Below are 22230 nucleotides of genomic sequence, written 5' to 3'. Positions count from 1 at the left end.
CGGGTTGGCATCAAGCCTAGGCATCCAGGGTCTCCAGGGTGAACTGCACCCATATATTCTCCTGGGACGGTGAGGTATTTATAAACTCACCCCCCTGCCTTCCATGTACTAGATCCTGCAGCCTGCCTCTTACATGCAGTTAGATGGCCTCTCCTTGGTGAGGCCCTGCGGCAAACGAGTCTTGTCTGCACGACCACCGCCCCAATCCACCCCCCGCCCTATCAAAGGCAGTTCACACCGGGGTACTTGTGCTGGCAAGTGGAGCTGTCAGGGAGCGATAAAGGCCAAGAGGTGCCAAAGACCATGTACACTTCAAAGTGGTCTATAGAGCATGGGTTGTTGTTCCCATGTCTACCTCCAGACCCCGTGTCTCCTGCCAAGCATCCCCCTCACGCTGGACGGCCCCCTGCAATCCACATAAGTGTGTCTCCATTCACGAGTCTTCCTGTGTCTTGTCTGCACGACCACCGCCCCAATACACCCCCCGCCCTATCAAAGGCAGTTCGCACCGGGGTACTTGCGCTGGCAAGTGGAGCTGTCAGGGAGCGATAAAGGCCAAGAGGTGCCAAAGACCATGTACACTTCAAAGTGGTCTATAGCGCATGGGTTGTTGTTCCCATGTCTACCTCCAGACCCCGTGTCTCCTGCCAAGCATCCCCCTCACGCTGGACGGCCCCCTGCAATCCACATAAGTGTGTCTCCATTCACGAGTCTTCCTGTGTCTTGTCTGCACGACCACCGCCCCAATCCACCCCCCGCCCTATCAAAGGCAGTTCGCACCGGGGTACTTGCGCTGGCAAGTGGAGCTGTCAGGGAGCGATAAAGGCCAAGAGGTGCCAAAGACCATGTACACTTCAAAGTGGTCTATAGCGCATGGGTTGTTGTTTCCATGTCTACCGCCAGACCCCATGTCTCCTGCCAAGCATCCCCCCTCACGCTGGACGTGATTCATACACGTCATTCATTCACAAACACACCCCTGTTTCGAATTCTTTATAACCCACTTCATATTTATAATGAGAACTTCTTTGCACTTTGCTAGTCAACCCGTGAAGGTGCTGGTTATCTGCTCTTCGTCTCTGTGAACTTCCGTGACCACTTCGAGGAAACTCGTCAGTTTGCAACCTGTGAACTGCTCCCTGTTCTTCGACAAGAAACTACTCTGATCCCTGCATCTAACTGTTTGCTCGTCAAGGTAAGGCCATGTACCATACTCATTTTGCGTCCAATTTCTTTTCGTTCAAGACAGTACATGCAAGGAACTAGTCATATGTTCTGAGTTTAGTCAAATTATTTTTCTATTTTTTTAAAGTTATTCAAATACTTATCCGCATGTGAATAACGTGTATAGTTCCAAGAACCAAAACATACCTTGCATTGAACCTTTTATGTGTCATTTAATTTTTTAACACATTGGTATTCATAGAGAATTGTTGATCTTTACTTTTCAGAACTTTCCACAATGCCTGCCTGTTCCATTGGCGGTTGCCCTTCGAAGACCCATAATAAATCTGAAGGTACTATAATGCATGTTTTCCCTAAGACAATAGATCAGATAAGAGAATGGGTCCGATATTGCGGATATCCACCCTCTGAGCTTGAAAGTAGAGTCCTAGAAGTCTTTGCGGACAAGAGGGGTGATCGATACCGCATCTGCAGCAGGCACTTTACCTCTGACATGTACTCCACATCATTGCTAATAAAGAAGAACACACCGCGAGCGAGGCGAAAATTGCTCTCCACCGCTATTCCCACTCTATTCGTCCACATCCCTCCACTGGTGAGTCAAGTTTACGTATTTATCTCTCGGCCTTGCGGTAGTGTGTAGCATTAGCTAACAATAATTTCCCCATTTATGTATCCACTCAATATGAAGGCGGAAGATTCTCCATCCGTGTCGTTATTGCAGTCATCAGCCACTTCAAGCGCCTATCGGGTAATCTTACTTAGCTATTCTGCCATTGACTTGTTTTAGGCATGTAAATCAACAGTTTTAATTTATCGTGTAATTATTTTACCTAATGGTACACCCTTGTACTCGTCCTCTAGTCTTTGTTTTGAGTTATAATTATTGTTATCCAAAATAATTCAAGTACTGTCTTTCAGGGAGATGCTGAGGAGTCCAACGTATTGACGACTACCTCTGATGTCACTCAGATGCTCGAGGTACGTTTCAGGACAGTTCCATCGATGGAGATCATCAGATCTTGCATTCTTGTAGCGTGATTGTTACACACAATGTTTCTTTCGTTTTTAGCCATTGATATGTCCTTCTGTCGTCGCCCTCGTATGTGTCTTCTTTTTTCAATATTGTGTTCATTACTAATGAAAGTCCTATGTTTCAGGGAGTCGATGGAGCATTAGTCCAAGAAGAAGGGGGAGCGTGCAGTTACGGGTCGGCGCAACAGCTTGCAGAAGTGTGCACCGCAGTTACATCGTCCCTTGATGTTCTTATGCATTTCGAGGTATGGATACTGACAGCTCGATCAAGCGAGATCATATGACGTGATTACATCTGCTATACTTCCTTCTTTATTAACGCAAGTACTATGTTTCAGGGAGATGACGGAGCTTCTTCTACAAGAACATCACCCCTAGTAGTTGATGCAGATTTCTGGGTGGTGACACTTCCAACGATCGAGCAAATCGAATCATATTTAGATATCCATTATTTATTTTAGACAACTGATCATTTGTGCAGGTCTATTTAGATGAGCCGTTGACGCCTGCACAAACTTTATGTTCTTTTTATCAAAATAGAAAACCATACTAATGCAATTACTGTGTTTCAGGGAGTCACTGAAGCATCATCTTCAATAATATCATCAATGGAAGTCTATGAGGAGCCCAAGGTATGGATCTTGACAGTTCCATCTAACTAGATCAACAATGCGTGAATAATTGTCGTTTGAATGTTCTACACAAAGCGTTCATTCGTGTTTTGCTATTGAGATGTACGTGGGTATTGGTCCCCAAGTACATTTTGTGTTTTCGATATTATTATACATACTAATGAAAGTTCTATGTTTCAGGGAGTCGATGGAGCGTCAGTGCGTGATGGATGTGCTTATCAGGAAAACATAGTCGTTGCAGCGCAAGAGGAAGTGGAGACATATACACACGAGTCGGAGCAACAGCGTCCTGATGTTGAAGTTCGAGGCAAGAAAGTTTCAAAGAAAAGAAAGCAAAAGAAGGTTAGTGTCCTGGTCACTATATTATGTTGTTTTTCACTGTTAATAGTTCAATACTGTAAGTTGTGTTTAAACTGAACACCCCTTTTCCAATCTGTCCTCTAGTTGCGAGTGGGTGTACGAACTAGATCTACACAGACAGTGAAGCGAACGAGAGATGTTGCTTGTCAAACCTTTTGGCAGGGACTTGAGACTGGAGAAGCATCGTGCCAATGGGAAGAATATGAAGTGATTGACAACGGAGCTATACCACCACCAGCCATTGATAGTGAATGTCCTCCTGGTAGTTCGGATGCAGTCGGAGATCAATTCACAGAATCCACACCCGCAAAAACTAAGACCGCAAGAAAGTTGAAGAAATTGTTTTATTCACCCATCGCCGGAGAAGGAACAGATGTTGCAATGGAAGAGAATGAAGTAGGCGACAATGAAACACCATCAATATCACTGAACATAGCGGAAGACGATATCAGAGATTCTACCTTTCATGTGAGTGACATGTCCTCAACGTTACAGGCCGAACCAGCTGGGATGCAGAGTGACAGTATAAGGAAAGAGGCCAAATTCATTGTATTCGATAGTTGTTTGATTGATATTATTATTCGGATGAAATGTGGGCATTTGGTTGGTGGGGAAGTATGTGGGGAGCCATTGATTAATGTGACTCGTGCAATTCGAGGCACTAACCTTAAAATACATGCCACCTGTACAAAATATCATCCTTTCACATGGTCTGCACAACCTATGCTGGGACAACTGCCAGCAGGCAATCTACTTTGTGCAGCGGCTGCACTTTTTAGTGGTTCAAGTTTTAAAAAATTAGAGTCTTTCTTTCAGTTTGTGGGAATCCATTTCATTGCGAAAACTCAGTTCTACAAATACCAAACCGATTATCTATTTCCAGCCATTAGCGAAGCTTGGAGAATGGAAAAAATGTCTATTGATAGTACATTCGCGGGCAAACGGTTCAGGCTAGCCGGTGATGGACAGTGCGACAGCCCAGGATTTTCAGCCAAGTACTGCACCTACCACTTTCAGGACATGGAAAGTAAGAAAATTGTGAGTTCGGTGGTCGTGCAGGTGTCACAAAGTACATCCTCAGTGGCCATGGAGAAAGTTGGCTTTGTAGCATCATTGCAAGAACTACAATCGCGGGGAATGGTGATCGACCTGATAGCCACGGACAGACACGTTTCAATTGCCAAGACAATGAGAGAACAGTACAAAAATATAAATCACCAATTTGACGTTTGGCATCTTGCAAAATCAATCAATAAAAAATTGTCGGCTGCAGGTAAAAAAAAAGAATTGCAAGGTATTTCACAGTGGTCCAAGTCAATCAGCAACCATCTTTGGTGGAGCTCAAAAACATGTGGAGGGTCGTTGGAAATTCTACTGGAAAAATGGCGGTCAGTAATGCCACACTGTACAAACGTTCACCGATGGAACACGAACCAACATTTCCACAATTGTGAACATGGCCATTTGTCCACAGAGGAGGCACGGAAGAAGAAGTGGTTGATTCCTTCATCACCCACTCACAAAGCCATTGAAAAGATTGTATTTGATAAAACTATAACAAAAGCTTTGAGGGGACTCACGGAATTCTGCCACACAGGAGATTTGGAGGTGTTCCACAATATGTGCCTCAAGTACAGGCCAAAACGATTGCATTTTGGCATGGAGGGCATGATAAATCGGACTCTTTTAGCGGTCTTGGCACATAACCATAATGTTGGCCGTCAACAAAGTAGGACGACCGGAACTTTAGGGACGCTTCGCTACAATAAGGCCTTCACTAAAAGAAGTAAACAATGGGTGATCAAACCAGTGTTTGAGGATATGCAATATGAGTTTATTGAGAAACTTATTGTTGACGTCCTAGATAGGCACATAAATGGAGTTGTGAACGAACCTGTGCAGGGGACAACTGCATTGCCACCCAACATTGCATCTGTTCCATGTCCACCTAAAGAAGAACTCATTGAGAAATACACATCACGGTTTAAATGATTGTAATTTCATTGTCTGTTCTCTCAAGTCTCCTCATGTCGCAGGCCCATTGAATATGTGTATCTATCCAACCTTGTTCATTTGCGCATTAAATTAAACCAAACAGTAATATAAATCATTTTTCAAAAAATATAGAATGTCTCCGTATTTATGGTTCTGTGTGGCTGCAAAGCACGCAGACAAAATGCAAAGATGGAGTGTAAATTTCAAGTCCTGTGAGAATGCCTTACACTGAATGTAGCTAACTAGGAATGTGTGCTCGTTCAAAGTGAAGGTCAGCTGCTTTGATTTTTTCTCGGGTGCCAGAATGGCACACGACTCAGTATAAGGTTCTATTGTATTTTGACCTTGACAGGCCGGGACCACGTAAGAAACGATAATGAATATAATTTCAGAAACGAAAGCCATTTCATGTTCGTTCATTAGAAGAAATAACGTCGGCATAGAAGGAGTGGTATTTCGGGGCTGCCCTACGCACAGACGCAATGGAAAATGCAAATATAATGTAAGTAACTCTTTAGATGAGTTTATACCGCAATTTAATTACTATACAGTTGCTTTAAAGACGGGTTGAGTTGTACTTGTTCGTTCTATGTGGCATGTTGTTTTGTACCGCGCACTATCTTGGGGAGAACCGTCTACTTTTACGGAAGCACCTCAAAACCTTTGCTTCTGCTTTCTCTCTCCCTCTCCCCTGCAACAACTGGTCCACTGTCTGCGATCTCGGTCCTGGGCCCTTCCACTCTCCACCTGCACTCCCTGTCAACCCCTGCACTGAGGGACTGTCTCAGTATCCTACAGCCCCCCCTTGACGTTTAAAACCCAGTTGCACTGTCCTAGCTATGAAATAATTTACCGACCGAATATATAAAATGAATAATTTTAATAAAGATCTGATGGTGAGACTAATTTCATTGTTTATGTTTTTCAAACAGGTACATCATGCATTACTGCATGTGTCACGAGTACCAGACACCGGCGGACGGCTTCTTTAACCGCCAGTTGCTTCTCTGCGTGAACAACGTTACCACCCTGACCATTTTATGGGACGATCGCCAAGTACAAGTATGCCCTTACGCGGTACTAACGGCTAGATGCAACATACAGACCGTTGTGGTGGCCTAGTGCCTCGTTGTTGGAACAGCCATGCGATTATCAGTGCGACCGAAGAGCTTATTTTATCGTAAACCAACACCCTGTTTACTGCACACGAACATCGCTTGCCTCAAGACGAACTATTTTGGATCGAGAGCAAATAAAAATGAAAATCGCTGAATATTCTATAAACATTTGATGTCCAATAAATGTACTTTGCCAAATGTACAATCTTGCAGTTTGCTTTTAAACCACAGTTTGATATTCCGAATTGTGGCGCTGTATTGTGAGATGATCTAAGACCCTGTGTACAGCAAAGGAACATTGCGTGCCTCAAAACGAACTATTTTGGATCGAGAGCAAATAAAAAAGAAAATCGCTGAATATTCTCTAAACATTTGATGTCAAATAAATGTACTTTACCAAATTTACAATCTTGCGGTTTGATTTAAAAGTACAGTTTCATATTGCGAATTGTGGCGCGCTGTGTTGTGTGAGCTGATCTGTGTTGATTTCCGGGTTCTGTGTGGAGTCGCGTAGAAGACGCCTGGGCGCGTTTGCCTACGCAGCACAGTCACGTCACGGATAGAGGCGGGGAATATGAATGTTTTGACAAAGTCTGTTTCAGGGGCGGGGGATTTGATTTAGTGCCGCAAAAGCAGGTGAGCCAGGGCGATGCGGCAAGTGATAGGATTATCAGAAAATGGCGGCTGATTTCGAGTGCGTTAATGGACGAAAAGTCGGGTAAGGTCCATAGGAAAGTTTTCTACGATCTACCGAGTTATGCTTAAAAACACATGGCCGAACCGTAGGGACAATAAAAAAAAAGTCCCGGAACTCTCCTTTAAATGAGACATGAATCTCGATAAGGCTTAGCTGAATTTCTTGTATTAATTAACTTGTTGCCTTTCAGACAACATTCTTTTGCAGGCAGAAAGGACTACACCCATTCTCAAACCTTAAAACAGGTGGAGATAACAGGGTTTAAGTGCCCAGAACAAATAAATATAATGAGATAAGTTATTACAATTATAATTGTTCTTTTACAATGTGCTTAATACCAGCGAGTGGTTTCTAAGCACAGGATTGGGATTCAAACCTGTGTTGTGCTGCGTAGTATTGCTTCAAAGACGAACAGGTTGCCCCTGAGCTACCCGTCCTCCCCTGGTTGATATAAGCAGTGTAGATATGATCAAAGCAGTATAAACCTTCTCAAATGCCAAAACATAATGCAACTCTACTAAAGTATTAGAACCCTCAGAGGCGGGCATTACTGGGGTACTAATAGCATTTTTTCTCGAGATGGGAAACGGCGAGGGCACTGTTAAGCAACTAAAAAAAAATATACAACACATAGTCCCTTCTCTCTTTCCAGGGTGGCTATGAAAAAGATATTTTAAAAAGTAAACAATGAAAATGGCTGCCATGGAACGGAGCAAAGGGACAACACATAGTCCCTTCTCCCTTTGCATGGCGGCCAGTTGGAGAAAGGGAAGGAACTTCAAGAATGTGGCCTGCAGAACGGGAGCAGGTACGTCTTTGTCGGCTGTTAAAGACCCAGCAAGGGCCAATCAGATTGACTGTTACAATCTGATTGTTCTTCCGCCGGGTACTAATGTACAATATTCCGTGCCATTCATTTTGATTCATAGAGATATATTTTTTGTGAAAATGACAACTAATAACCCTAGTCTATAAAGCATCATAGCTTGGCACCAACCGTTGTGTCGGATACTTGATACAGTGTCTGGTGTGGCATAATGCTAAAAAAAAAAAACAATCACCTACTGAGAGAAGAAATGATAATTGGGAAAGTCATTCTAAGCCCTTTGACATGCCTTTTTTTCAGGGTTGCCTGCAGATTTTCAGTGTTGTAATTAGTTATTCATCCTGCCAAAACATATGATCTGTGTGAAATACCTTAATATTGTCTTCAGTTTCCAGCTCTGTAAGAAAGTTCTGCATTTCTTGTGATGTTGCTTTTGTTCTAAGACCCTAAAATACAAAATGTGAATTAAATGGCGAGCTTGTACTAGTGCCAATATTGGTTCTTTCGTGAAAAGGTACATTATAACTAACTGTTTGCAGACATTTCTTATATTCGCCCATTCATTTGTTTTATTATTATTCTCTTACCCCTGTGACATTGAGCATTTGTCCAACATGACTGAAAACGTTGTTGAATTGATCTCCAGTGAATGGTACTGCTGGGAGCTTCCCGCCGATTGAAAATCCTCCATACCTACAAAATCCCCAAGAAAACACATTCAATTCAAGTCATTTTCATTTGCAAGACATGCCCATGTAGCATTATTTACATAGGTGAGAAAGTCTTTTCTGTTGCCTGTTGCATTCATACTCACAGCTCCACAACCACAACAACCTGCGGGTCAGTATCACGCAACACAGCGAAAGGCAATCATTTCTGGACATCCTAATCCTGTTTATTGAAAGGACTGAGCAGTTGCGCGCCGAACCGCGATATAAGCTGTGCCGGAGAAAGTGTAGCATATATAATGGAGCAGTTGCTTCATTGCCAGTCCATTGGCGTATGCTGATGCATCCACAAAGGCCGGATGAAGGGTGTCGAGCACAAATCCCAGGCTGTTCTGAAATGATTTTTGCAGGCCACCATACAGCGCAACTTTAGAAGAGACACCATCTCAAAAAGCCTGGGATGGGAAGCTAAGCGGGCACCGCTCTATTTCTTATTTGTATTTTTATTGTTTAAAACATAGCTGAAGAGCAGTGAAGCACTGTACAGGGTGTGAGTAGCCAGCTTTTGGCCTGGCATCTTTTAGCAGTTGTGCAGTACTGAGAGTCGCTCTCTGTGCGTCCATTGAGATTAGTCCTTGGTCAGGTGCTGTTGAAAAAGCCATGTTTTGAGGGATTTGGAACACAAGAGAATTGAGTTGAAGGGGGCATTCCGAGCCGATACTAGAGAGAGTTCCAGAGAGTGGGTGCGTGTTAAGTGAAACTTAGTGTGTCTCCTGCATGTAATGGGAGCATGCACATGTGTAAAGGGGAATCCCCTCATTGGTATGGGTAAATCACTATGCAAACAAGGGGACAGGGCTTTGAAAATGAGAAGATGCAAAGTTAGCGCTTGGACATTCTATTGAAGAAAGGCAGCGTCTGCCCCTTTTGCTATAACCATATTGCACAGAAACAGATGCAAATACGTACTGCAATGGCTGTGCAATTTCTGCAACCGGTCTAGCATTGCCAAATATCATGTTGGTAATTCCTCCATTTAGGGTCGGTGGGTGAACAGGTGACAATCAGCAAAGAGAATAACGCACTAGTGGCACTCGGTGGCTTACGTCTACAGGGCTCCTTGTTGGTTGAGGAGATAAGGCCTTAATTGATAATAAGGGAGCCTGGGTCACATTCTCAACAATGAGCGCAAATGAAAAAAGCACAGATGCTGAAAGGCAAAGGTCACTTATTCTCAAAGGTGATCTGGACATTTCAACAGGGGCTGGACCGTAGGGCGCTCAGGGCACCAACGTATGATAGGCTCCCAGCAACCACTTGTTTGCTGGGCACGTATTTCAACAATATGGGCCATTTAAGCGTCTGTCTCAGTGAAATGCTTGAGAGAAAAAAAACACTTTCCACCGTTGTTTGGGGGGATGGAAATGCAAGTGTGACGACCACGATTTCAACATATCCAGGTATGACCAGTGCACTCAGTTGAATGCTTTCTCTGCATCCAGACCAATTATTACCTGGAAGACAACTCAAGAAGATCTGTGATTTGTTTGAGCCAGAGCGACGCAGCTTTAATCTGCAAGATTGGTGAATAAAATTCAGTGGGCATTTTTTGAATCTTTGCATCATTTGCACTTGTGTATCGTAGACTGATTAATTGCAGTCAGTAGATAAAAATAACTCTGAACTATCTGTACTGTATTTGCGCAGTTATGCACACACAAGAACCTTTTTCTGCACTTTATTTGCACCACTTTTGGTATCATCAATTATATGATGTTCCTTCTGTGTGCAGGTCAGGTTGTGTGGTAGGATGAATGTGAGAGTATGTATTCGAATTTGTGATTGGTGAGAATATATGATGTACGAATGACTGTATAGCGGTCACATTTCATAATGGTTTTGCATTATCTGTTGTTTTTATGAGTTGGAAAATGAACAAATGCAAATTATTTTGAAATCATACTAAGAATTGTCGGGCTGACATTACAGTGACTTTAATCTAATGTGGCATGGGAGATTCCTTTTTTGTGTTTGCTTTTGGATGTCCACTTTTTCCTATGCCTATAAATAATCTTCTGGAGTACCTCAGATTTTTGTGTGGTTCTCTGCATCCAGAGCCTGAAGGATCGCTCAGTGCTAGGACCCTGATCCTTTATCATTGATGTGCAAAACCCAACTAATACTTTCAAGTGTGTTTCTGTTTCAGACAAAAACGCACAAACCTGGGTCCATCAGAATCAGAAGAACACACTCCATACAATGCGCCAGTGACCTTCCTATTCATGAATCGGAGTCACGGGCCTGTAAAAGGCCTACTGTGTGATGGCCTTTCTCCATATCAGGTTTAGAGACACGTGGGCTCCCTCCATAGAGTGCACGCACTACGTGGCCATGCTCGCTAAGCCATTGAAGAGGAACACTAAATGCTGGACAAGCTGCTAATGGAAGTAAGGGATCCCAGCCACGATATTTGTTTATAATAATATAATTGTAACAGTAGTTTAATCATTTGATGTAATTACTTACAATGATTCATTCTCTCATGTATATAAATCCTACAGTGCACAAAATAAATATTCTACCATCTACTTCAAACCGTTTCTTATCAGTTGACGGCTCCAACGTTTTAACAGAAAGCTATTTCACAGAAAGGAATTTGACAAGCTTGTCACAGCTTTAATTAAGTGCTGTATTGACAGCTGGACTTCTTCTCTGTGCTGCTCAAGTGACAGGCATTGTGAACTCACTACTGAAGCGGAATAATTGATTATACAGCAGCTGTAATGTGATTTTCTTATTACATATCAGAAGTGATGTCACAATTAGCCTGTGATAAGGACATTTGTTACATGATTTTATGCAGGTTTTGCAAGCTGCCATGTATTGTATAGAATATGTTATTAAGATAGCGCTAAATATTTTCCACAGTATTGAGTTGCATATCTTGGCTACGTACTGCTACGTACAGCCATTATTCCCTTTCATTTAACACTCTTCTTTTTATAACTCGCGCACAGTTCCTCCTTTCTCAGTTTAACCTTTTGGCTTCTAATACTCTACATTTCAGAGTATTTTCCCCTACTTTTTCATGGGTTTTAGTAGTGAATTTTGCTAACATTTTGCGACCTCATACCAGACTATTTCTTTAATGCGGCATGTCCACACCATAGACAAATAGCCAGAAGCGTCCGGCTTACATGCAGGGCATTCCAAACTCCATTTTGGACATATGTTATGTATTATACCCGGGCCAGTGCACATGTGATAATTGCACATTTTCCATTATGGGACACCATTTTAGTATGCATCAAAGTAGTCAAAGTGGCTCTAGATATTTCCAATAGCAAATGCTCCATCTGACTGCTTTAGACCATTTAAACTGGACATATTGTTGACTTGCCAACATTTTAGTATTTCCAATACAAAAATCTGCCACTGTTTCTAGCATATGTGGAATAACAACTGTTGGTGTTATTTATTTATTTATAGAGCGCTAAGGACAGGAGGCCTGTGGGAATAGTAGCACTAGATATAGACAAACAACAAAAAGCGAGAATCAGAGTCAGAAACGGCCAGAAAACATGGGGGACAAAAATTCAGCCACGCTTGAAGCCACCCAGATAATAGCATGCTCTTAGATCCGGTGGAAGGGTATTCCAGCATCTTGGGGCGGCATATGGAAAGGATCCCTCCGTCACAAGAGAGAGAGTTTGGATTTTGAGATTTGCAGAAGATCAGAGTTGTTCGATATAAGTGTTCTGTGATTCAGAAGCCATGAAAGTCTACTAGGTAGATAACCAGGACCTTTTCCTTAAAGGATGTTCTGTGTGATACACAATGTCCGAAAGGAGCTTCGTCTGTTGATCGGTAGCCAATGTAAGGCTCTTCTAGCAGCAAACACATGGTGATATCTGCACAAACTATTTACAATGCGTACATAACCTGAAGTCAATTGATTTTTCTCCTACCAAAGCCCTGCAGAGGGCTGGCACAATAATCAAGACATGCTCCAATGATGGCTCGGGCGAGAGTGGCACAGTTGGTGGAATTAAGGAAGGGTCTTAGTTGAGCAAGCAATTTAAGGTAATATGAGGTGCTGGTCACTACGCTGCTGATATGTGCCTTCATAGTATGCGCTTGGTCTAGAGTTAGTCCCAGTGTCCTGACCTTGGGCAGGGTGGCTAGAGTACAATCTGCAATTTTAAAGAACTTGTAAGCAACATCTAACTTATGCCGCTGGGGTGTTGTGCCAGTGATCATGAGCTCTGTCTTGGAGTTGTTCAATGCCAGCCCATTATCTACCATCCATGTTTGAAAGAGGATATAGATGGTATTGATAGTGATGGTGTCCTTGCTGTGAATGCCTGAGAGTGGAACGAGACACTGTGTGTCGTCGGCGTAGTTGGCGTACACTATGCCTTCTATATCAAGCATTTCAAAAGAGGCAATGTAAAGATGTTAAATAGGGTTGGAGACACGCAGGACCCCTGTGGGCCTCCACATGCCACCAAGCACTCATCAGCCATGGCCTCCTCGTGGTAGACATTTGCTTTTCACTCAGACTGAAAGGATTTAAACCAATTGACTGCATCAGGAGAGAAGGATGCTAAGTCTTGCAGTCTGGACAGGACTATTGTGGGATCCACTAAGTCAAAGCCGGCTGTGAGATCTAAAAGCATCAGGATTGCTGCCTTGCCCTTTTCACAGAAATGTAAGATGTTTGCCTTGAGGTCCAATAGTGTTGTGGGCACTCCTGCTTGTGGCTTAGAATGTTGTGAATGCTTAAAAAGCCTTGAATCTGATAGTGGGCCACCCTATCCAAGATATTCAACAAAAAGGGTGTGTTGGTAATCGGGCAGTAATTACCTGTCAAAGTAGGATCCAGAGATGTCTTCTTAAGCAGGGGGCAGATCCACGCCTGTTTGCTGTAAGGACTGATGACATTTTCCTGAAAGGAGGTGTTCACACATTTTGTGATAAGTGGTACAAGCTGAGGGGCACATAATTTGACTGCATGATTTGCAGTGTTGGGTTTTATTTTCTCCATCAATGTAAGAATTTCAGATTCTGAGATGGTCCTGAACATAAAGCAGGGTTGCGTGATGTGAGAACTAGGGGTTTTCCTATTGGTACTGGTTCTATTCAGGGTACTAAGTTTGAGAGCAATATTTTCCTTGATTTGTTTTATATTTCAATTGTACACATCATGGCATCATGTATGGAGGTACACCATTGTGTGTCTTTGATGACACAGGATGCGCTGGGGCAAGGATCCTCCTGTTCTCTTAGAATTTTTAAAAAGTTCTTTAGAGCTGGAGGCCGCCCCCTACATTCTCTCATCATATGAGTTTTTTTTAGCATTGCAGATAGCAATTTTATGGGCCTTCACAGCAGTGACATATTTGATTTTGTCATCAGCTGATTCAGTCTACTTCCACTGAAGGAGAGCTTTATTCTTATCAATTTCTGGATTTCAGCCGAATACTTCAGAGACTTGATTCCTTGCCAGCCTGGTTTTCTCTGGGTCAAGATGCCAAGTAAACCAGGTTCCACCTACATAGAATTATTTTTCTTTGAAGCTAGCTACCTGTATGTCCTCACCAGTATACTTACTACACAAGAGGCAAAGGAGTGGCATGCAATACCCTTTTCTAGTTCCTTATTCTAAGGGCAGCCACCCAATATTTTCTTGTTCAGTTTAAGTTATGATAACAGGTTTGCATGTAATATTCACATTAGAGGAATGAATACAGCACCTAACCCTACTTTTTCTGCAACACTTTGGGCAGGTGCTACCAATCAATTACATTAAATCCCTTTTACATAATGCACCCGAGCGAGTACCGAGTTGAGTACCGCTTTGCCGCTCAACGCTCCCCATTTGCTTCTGCTCGGATCGCTCTTTTGGGTTTGCCGTCTACTGCTGCTGCCGGATTCGACTCAGCTAACAGCTGAGAACATTGTGAGAACAGATTAAGTGACAAAGGCAGATTTGCCCGCCCTCCCTACTCAGGGATTGGTTCTCTCCACCTCTACGCTCCATTGGCTATTGTATTTGAACCCCGGTGCACGCGCATCGCGCGCGCGCATCCGAGCGAGCATCGAGTTCAGTACCGCTTAGGCGCGTAGCCGGGGGGGGTAACCTGCTACATGCGATATTGCTTGTCTTTCCTATTCACATTTTCAAAAGTAAGCAATTGTGAAAATATTCATTTTTTTGTTTAATCTTCTTGTGTTCACTTTTACAAATATTGGTGCCAATTAATGTTTCTCTATAATATAACCCCAAAATTCTGGATTGTTTGAAGTGTGCGTGAGTGATAGAGTATAAGTGAGCGTTTCAATTCATTTACACAAATCGCATGTGATAGGGATGACTTCTTATACGTCATATAAGCTCACGACCAATATGCCTCCTATTGCACCGATGACTCTTGTCCCACAGATACAATCTTCTGCCTTGGGGCATCCCAACTCTGCCTTACCTCAATCCTTTTTACAGCTATGTCTGTCACTCCTCGATCTTCGCACAGACAAACTCGTTTTCCGTTTAATGCCCCAAATGATAAAATAAGCATGTCTTCGCCGTTGTCCCCGGCTTCTGGGTCACTCAATGAGACACGCACACCTTCACCTCTAACCATAGGGAAAGTCAGTGCCATGTCCCGAACCCCCTCGAGACAAATTAATAATCGACCCATCTCTGACTTAACAATGATGGAATCGACTAAAAATTGTCCCTTGGTGCGCCATTCGAACATGTCTATTTCCCCAATTGCCTTCCCTCAACTAATATCAGATTCCATCGCTATTTCAATTCACGCAAGCACATGCGAGTTGGAACGTGTTTCTAGAGTGCCGTCTGTGTAATGCGTACCCAATGATATGCCGTTAGGCAATGCCATTCCAATGCTCAAGTCCTTTGCCTTACCGACTCCACGACGTAAAGGACTCTATCCCATTGATTATGCTGCCCAAACGCTGCTAATGATCCAACCTGCATTAACTGCAATTAACACTGCCATCTTTAGTTTATGCAAACTATTCGAAGCATTGGCTACCAAAGTAGCCTGTCAATCCAATCAGTTCGAAGAATTAATGAAATGGCTTTCTGTGCAACAACTTACTAAAGTGTCACTGAGCAAAGAACACCTCTAAGAGTCGGTTATTATGTTACCTAGCGAAGTGGCGCAGTCTAATGATATTCTACCTCCTGTGCAAGCTCCAACACCTTTGGTAACACAGGTGGCCCCCGTTGTGTTGGCACCTTGCCCACTTCCACCAATTTCGGGCATCATAGGCCATGAACCTATAAACACTGACTCCATTTCACAGCTAGTAATGGAAGACCGAACGAGCGAAGCGATGTCTCATCACTCTGGAAAATTGCCCGCTTCGCAAAGTCCTCAGAATACTAATCAGGGTCTAAGTCATTTGCAAAAATTGAAAGTTAAAAATCCTAAATGTAAGAATAATAGCAAGAAACCTCTGATCTCCATAAAAAAGACAAAAATATGATTGGAGCAAAAAACTTGAAAAGCACATTGTCTACTTTTTTTTAAAGCTCTTGGTAAATCATCTACCACAGTAGACAAACAAATCAATAGTGCTATGGTTCCTGTAATAGATGTGCATTCAACAATGGCAGGAGTTGTCAAACAACCTACTCCGCTCCGCCACACCACAGAAGATAAAAGTACATCCAATTTGCCTATTTCGCCTCTGACACAATTGGTAAATGCCCTACGCAATCCTCAAAAGTCTTCTGCACTTTCCGCTGCACCAGACAAGCCTAGTAGGGTTGGAAACAGTCAAAATACTGTGAACACTGGACTTTTCCTTCCAACTCAGGCACAATCCCAAGCATCTTTTGTTCCTTTACCCCAACCTAAATCTGTCTCTTTTGCGCTCATGCCACAAGTGACACCATCCTTGAATGTTGCCTCTCAACAAATCTTAAAAGAAGAACTCAAAAAAAGAGTACAAGAATCTCTATCTGCTAAATTGGTGGATACTCTTGCACAATCCCAATCTGAGTCTGCCCGCTCCATTGAAGAGCAAGGGAGAGGCTACCTTAAGTCTGGTGAGCAACAACAGCCCTCCAGAGTTGCCTCTAATGACTTTATGACATCAAGACAGGGCTGGCCATTAGAATTCCCAAGCACCTCCAGCAACGATAAATGGACACCACGTAAAACTGATAAGCGGTGGCTCTCGCGACACATTCATCCCCAAAGAGCAAAATTTCACACCTTAATTCTCAAATGCAGAGAAGGTAACCACCCGGACTATGACCTCAATCGATGTAGTGTATTAAACATATTTGGGGACATAGATGAATTATGCAACATTACCTCAGATGACATTGACCAAATTGAATTCCTAACTGATTCTCCACTCACAATAGTACGACTTTGGATTCCATCAAGGGTAGTTTTTCAATCTATTTGGCGCAATAAAATGGTCCTATTTAATATTGGGTTTTTATTAGCCGAAGACCCAGAAATTCCTTGTTTAACCCCCCGAAGACCAACTGCTACACTGAAAATATATCAAGGCCAACGTAGTGAATCTCGAGAAGCATGGTCGTCTGAGAACTTTCGACAATAACCATCACAAAGTGACAATACAAGTCAAATTAATGTTGTAAATTGGAACACGAGGGGGCATAAGCATTTAACTGCGTCTTTTAGTGACAAATCTGCTCACCATCATATTATAGCGTTACAGGAAATCTGGCTCATTAAACCCCCCCTATGGGACAATTATGAATTGGCCCTTATTCCAGCAATCCCAACTTGAGGTAGACCTTCTTCAGGCCTCCTTGTGGCTGTCAATATCACAAAGGGCTTCTCTATTGTTCCGTGGCTTCTGTTGGAGCACATATCCAACTAGTGCGAATCACAATGATTTGGTTTTTGCCCTAGTTAATATATATCGCAACCCGGGCAGCATGTCTGATGATACCTTTTTTGAGGGCCTTCTTGACATATTCCACATTATCTCACTGGATAAATTGGTTACATATACCATTGCCCTAGGTGACTTAAATCTAAATTGTTGGAAGGTCGGACCACAAAGCCAAGGGGTTCGCCAATGGTTATCGATCATGAATGAACGTAATTACCATATGGTAAATGGTGCAGTAAAAGGAGATGTCCCGCCTAATTACACATGGCATCGTGGGCAGGTTAATAGCATCATTGACTACATATATATTGACTCTAAACTGATTCTACATACGGAGCACTTTAGCGTAAAAGACCACCCAAATAGTGACCATTGTATGTTGATCCTCCAGCTCAAACTGTATCTCACGTCAACACGGAGAGATCCATATAGTTCCACCAATTTGAGAGTTAATAGCTCTCGAATTAGTCTGAAATGGTCCGTGACCACCATGAATCAATTTGAGCAACAAATTGCGGCTAACTCCTCTTATCACAGTGCTAATGAATATACAGATCTGTTGCACTCATTTGCCGAAACGGTAGTTATTCCTCAGTTCAATGTTGTCAAACATTCCCATGTCTTTGATGCATCTGTCTCCAAAAGGAAGGCAGTGTACAGAATGTTAAAAAGGCAAATCCTACACTCTGACTCTGCAAACAAGTGGCAGGCATTAAAGTCAGCTAAATGTACATATAAGAACTGGCTCTGTGGGTGGAAGTCCATACTCTTTCAACAAGATAGTGAGGCAATGGCCCATGCCATGCGAAATAAAAACTCAGCCGGGATGTGGTCTCTTCTGAATAATCATACCTGCCACCATCAAGCAGATGCCCAACTAAATGGCGTAGCTGAGCACTTGTGGGTCAAGCACTTTTCTACCTTGTATGCTGATCCCAAATAAGAAAATTTCGACCAGCAAGTGTTGTCAATATCATCTTGGGAACTAGAAGCCTCAGAAGTTGCCATTTATAATATCATCAAGAAGTTAAGCTCCTCGAGAGCTGTGGGTCCAGATGGCCTTTCAAACTATATGTTTAAAAAACATCCACACAGATGGGCACACATTTTGTACATAATTCTTCGGGATATTCTAACCACTCGTCTTATTCCACCTTCGTGGAAAGCTTCAATTATAATCCCAATATTTAAAAAGGATGATAGGACTGTCTCTGCAAATTATCGAATCAATTAGATGCCCCTGGAAAAATCTTCACTAAACTGGTACTTCATAAATGTAACTGCTTGACAGGAATCAATAACCATCAAGATTCAAATCAGACAGGTTTCATGGCTGGCATGGGTATTAACATCAACCTTCTGACCTTGAATGCTACAAAGGTTCATTGCCATGAGAACAAGCAACAAGTCTTTTTTTGCGTTCATTGATTTAAATGCCGCCTTTGACTCCGTAAGTCGCTATCTTTTACTACAGAAGCTTGCAAGAGACAATTGCCGAACAACATTATTTGATATTATTCACGCTCTACATTATAACACTTTTGTTCAAATACGCATTACTCTAGATGGTATTTTAACGAAAAAAATCCCCACATATCAAGGCTTAAAACAGGGATGCTCGTTAGCATCGACAGTGTTTAATTACTATATCCACGATGTGAAAATACAGTTGGCACAAGTCATATCAGACTCTCCAAAACTGAATGATCAGCAAGTACAATCATTGATGTACACTGACGACCTGGTTCTTGTTTCTAGAACCCAGGTCGGACTACAACGGCTACTAGGTGTGTTCCAAGACTATGTAAAGATTAACGAATTATCTATTAATCCAACTAAAACCCAAATTGTGCAATACTCGCCTAGACCTTCAGGGCCCTTAACATACATGTGGACCATTGGTGCAATTCCAATTAGTGTGGTCCCAAACTATTGTTACTTGGGTACGATCTTTGATGGCCAGCAAGGAGCACATGGGCAGATGGAGAGGGTGGAGTCCAAGTTGGTATCGGCCATCTCACAGGCACTCATTATAATGCATAAATATGGAAGGTTTTCTATTCTACCTACATGGCACTTTTGGGCAAAGAAAATTGTCCCTGTTCTTTTATATGGCCTTGAAACTTTCCCGATTGATTTTAAATTTAAATTTACGCAATGGGAAGCAAAATTTTGGCGTAAAATTCTTCTTCTTCCCCAATGCACTCCGATCCCGTGGATGAGATACGAACTCGGTCTACTTTCTCTCGAAGCCCAATACAGCTGGCGCATGTGCTCATTGTTCAGAAAATGTCTGATGTCAACAAATGACAACACACTGCTTGAAATCCTTTCGCAATATCTCTTTTAAAAAAAACAATCTAAGTTTAACTCTAACTGGTTAGATAATGTGCATGCGACACTAGCGAAAGCTGAAATTTCCATTAATTTGTTGATGTATAATCCTGACAAAGCCAAGTCCAAAATCTATCAAACTGACTGGATTAATACTTGCGAATCATGTCGATTGTATCGCGATGGTGATGCAGTACGAATTCCTCCCAAAAATTAAGCATCTTGCCAAACTACCTGATTCGTTCACCTGCCCCGAAATATCGGTGTGAAATACTCTGCCTTCGCTTTAACCTGTGGATAACACGGGACATTAAAGCAAGACGAGGAGTAGTGAATCCTGAACAAAATGTATGCCGGTTTTGTAAAGACAATACTAAGTGTGAGACTCTTGCCCACCTGTTTACAGAGTGTAGCATGTTAACAACTCAGAGACAAATAGCCTTCACCAGACATTGCCAATTTTTGGGAAATATATCCCAAGCTGAATGCTGGGCGGCCCTGCTAGGGTGCAATAACATGGCAATTCAAATCGCAGCTGTTAAGTTTTTAACTAGTCTCAATTTGGAGGTGGATAAGCAAGAAAATTAATCTATCCCATTAGGATATATCATGAATAATGACCAGTAGAACAAAATATGTGTATATTGACAATATAGAGCTTTTATCAATCAAATGGCCATAATTGGTATGCACCTCCAATTGAGTGGCTTGTTTGTTGTACATATGTATTTTCCTTTTCTTTTAGCTAATCTTTTATATAAATATGTTGATTTTGTTGCTGCTTAATGATTTATGTATGTATATTGAAATGATTTATGCATGTGTTGTATGAATATGTTTTTGAAAGGTTGATTGAATTCAACCATATCAAATAAAAAAAATACATTATTTTGGCCGTCCATCACAATCAAAATTCCTGCATTGTGTTTCTTCTCAAGATAAACCCTGCCTGATCCACATGTTCTACTTGCGCATTTAATGTGGCCAAGTTTCCAACTCATATTTAACTCAGGCGTCTGCTGCTCCAGGCTTTGGCAGTACCACATAGATGACCTCTCTTACGGCATTGAATGGTAATCCATCTCTTCGACGCAGAGTATAATGTCATAAATAGTGGTATCATTGTGTATTAAATCATTGGTGAATATGGATCGGGAGTACTGCCTCCCGGTGTTTGACCCATTTTCATGTTCTGAGTGGCCCAACATATATCAGACTCTGTGGAGCGCTCATCTTGTGTATCCCCCCTTTCTTCCAGTAAACTTCCCATCTGGTTTTCATGCAATTGTTCAACCGATTTGCTTACAATTCTGACCTTCTGTGCATATAGTGCTTGATATTTCAATGTAAATACCCTGTTGATTTTCTTTCGGTTGTGTGTCACTTTACTAGTACTACTTCTTGTCTCAATAATAGCTTTAGTGCCTGGATCTTGCTAGTTTCTATCTTCTCTACATGCAATTGCATTTACGCAGCACTTTAATGATTTCTGCATGTGCGTCCTTTTGTCTCGGCCACTACCTCTTCTAGTAAACTTGATTTTAAGGCAAATGCACTTCACCGTTGGCTGCAGGCGGGCCTAATGAAGAAGCATCAGCTTCACGCATTGGACCTGATTCACAGAAGCCTTTTATCATGGCGCAATCCTATTGGAAAACGCTCTGTGAATCAGGCCCATTGTGTCATGAAAAAGCAGATGTGTTAACTATGGCAAAAGAACATACAAACGCCAGCTGACATACAGACATTTTACCTATCTTACCACTTTTTTGCTGCAAAATGAGGGGAGAGAGCCCAACTCCCCCCTTTCATTTACCGTCCTCCCTTTCAATAAACCTTACCCCCAACTTGCCATTTGCTTTTTGCGGCAAAAAAGTGGTACTAAATCAGTAAAAATGCATTTGGCAAGAGTAGAGGTCGACAAAGGTGGGCTAACCCTGCCGACCATGCTTGCACAGCAGGCAGCGTTTGCAATTACAATGAAGCATGGTAGGAAGCATTTAATTGTACACGCTGCCTGCCAATGTGAGCATGGCATGCAGCATGTACAAAGGATCCCTATGCAGCAGGTGGGCTCCATATGGATCCCCAGCATTTGCATCGGCATGAAAATGCATGCCGGCGCAAATGCTGGGGCATTTCGATGGTGGCGTAGACAGGGATGTCATTTCACCAAAATGCCAGGTGTAGCGGAAGTGATATCACACGACCCTTGACCCCCCTGATGACATCACAGGAAGTGATGTAATTTGACCCCACCCTGAAGTGATATCGCGGGAAGCGATGGAACACAGTCTTTGACCCGTTGACAAAACAGGAAGTAGCATCACATAGAATTGTACACTACGAAAAATATGGTTACGATATCACTATAATGTGATGTACATTTCATACAAGAATATGTTATATTTCCAAATTACTGTGAATGCAAGCAGACGTCCATGACCAAATGGTAATGATGTGTTATTAT

General features: G+C 42.4%; 1 protein-coding gene across 2 annotated transcripts in view; it reads right to left on the bottom strand.

Moving 5' to 3' along the window:
• Positions 1-22230, bottom strand: part of ABCA4 (ATP binding cassette subfamily A member 4) — a 1737150-nt gene that overhangs the window by 287226 nt on the left and 1427694 nt on the right. For both annotated transcript variants that reach the window (XM_069641223.1, XM_069641222.1), the window contains 2 exons: positions 8436-8541; positions 8220-8294 (listed from right to left, as the gene is read on the bottom strand). In XM_069641223.1, coding sequence (XP_069497324.1) covers positions 8220-8294; positions 8436-8541 — 181 coding nt within the window. The remainder of the gene's footprint in view (positions 1-8219; positions 8295-8435; positions 8542-22230) is intronic.

This window comes from Ambystoma mexicanum, chromosome 1q (genome assembly GCF_040938575.1).
Source record: "Ambystoma mexicanum isolate Mex_15411 chromosome 1q, UKY_AmexF1_1, whole genome shotgun sequence".
Lineage (NCBI taxonomy): Eukaryota > Metazoa > Chordata > Amphibia > Caudata > Ambystomatidae > Ambystoma > Ambystoma mexicanum.
The sequence above is the reverse complement of the archived record's forward strand: the minus strand, read 5'-3'. Positions and strand labels throughout refer to the sequence as shown.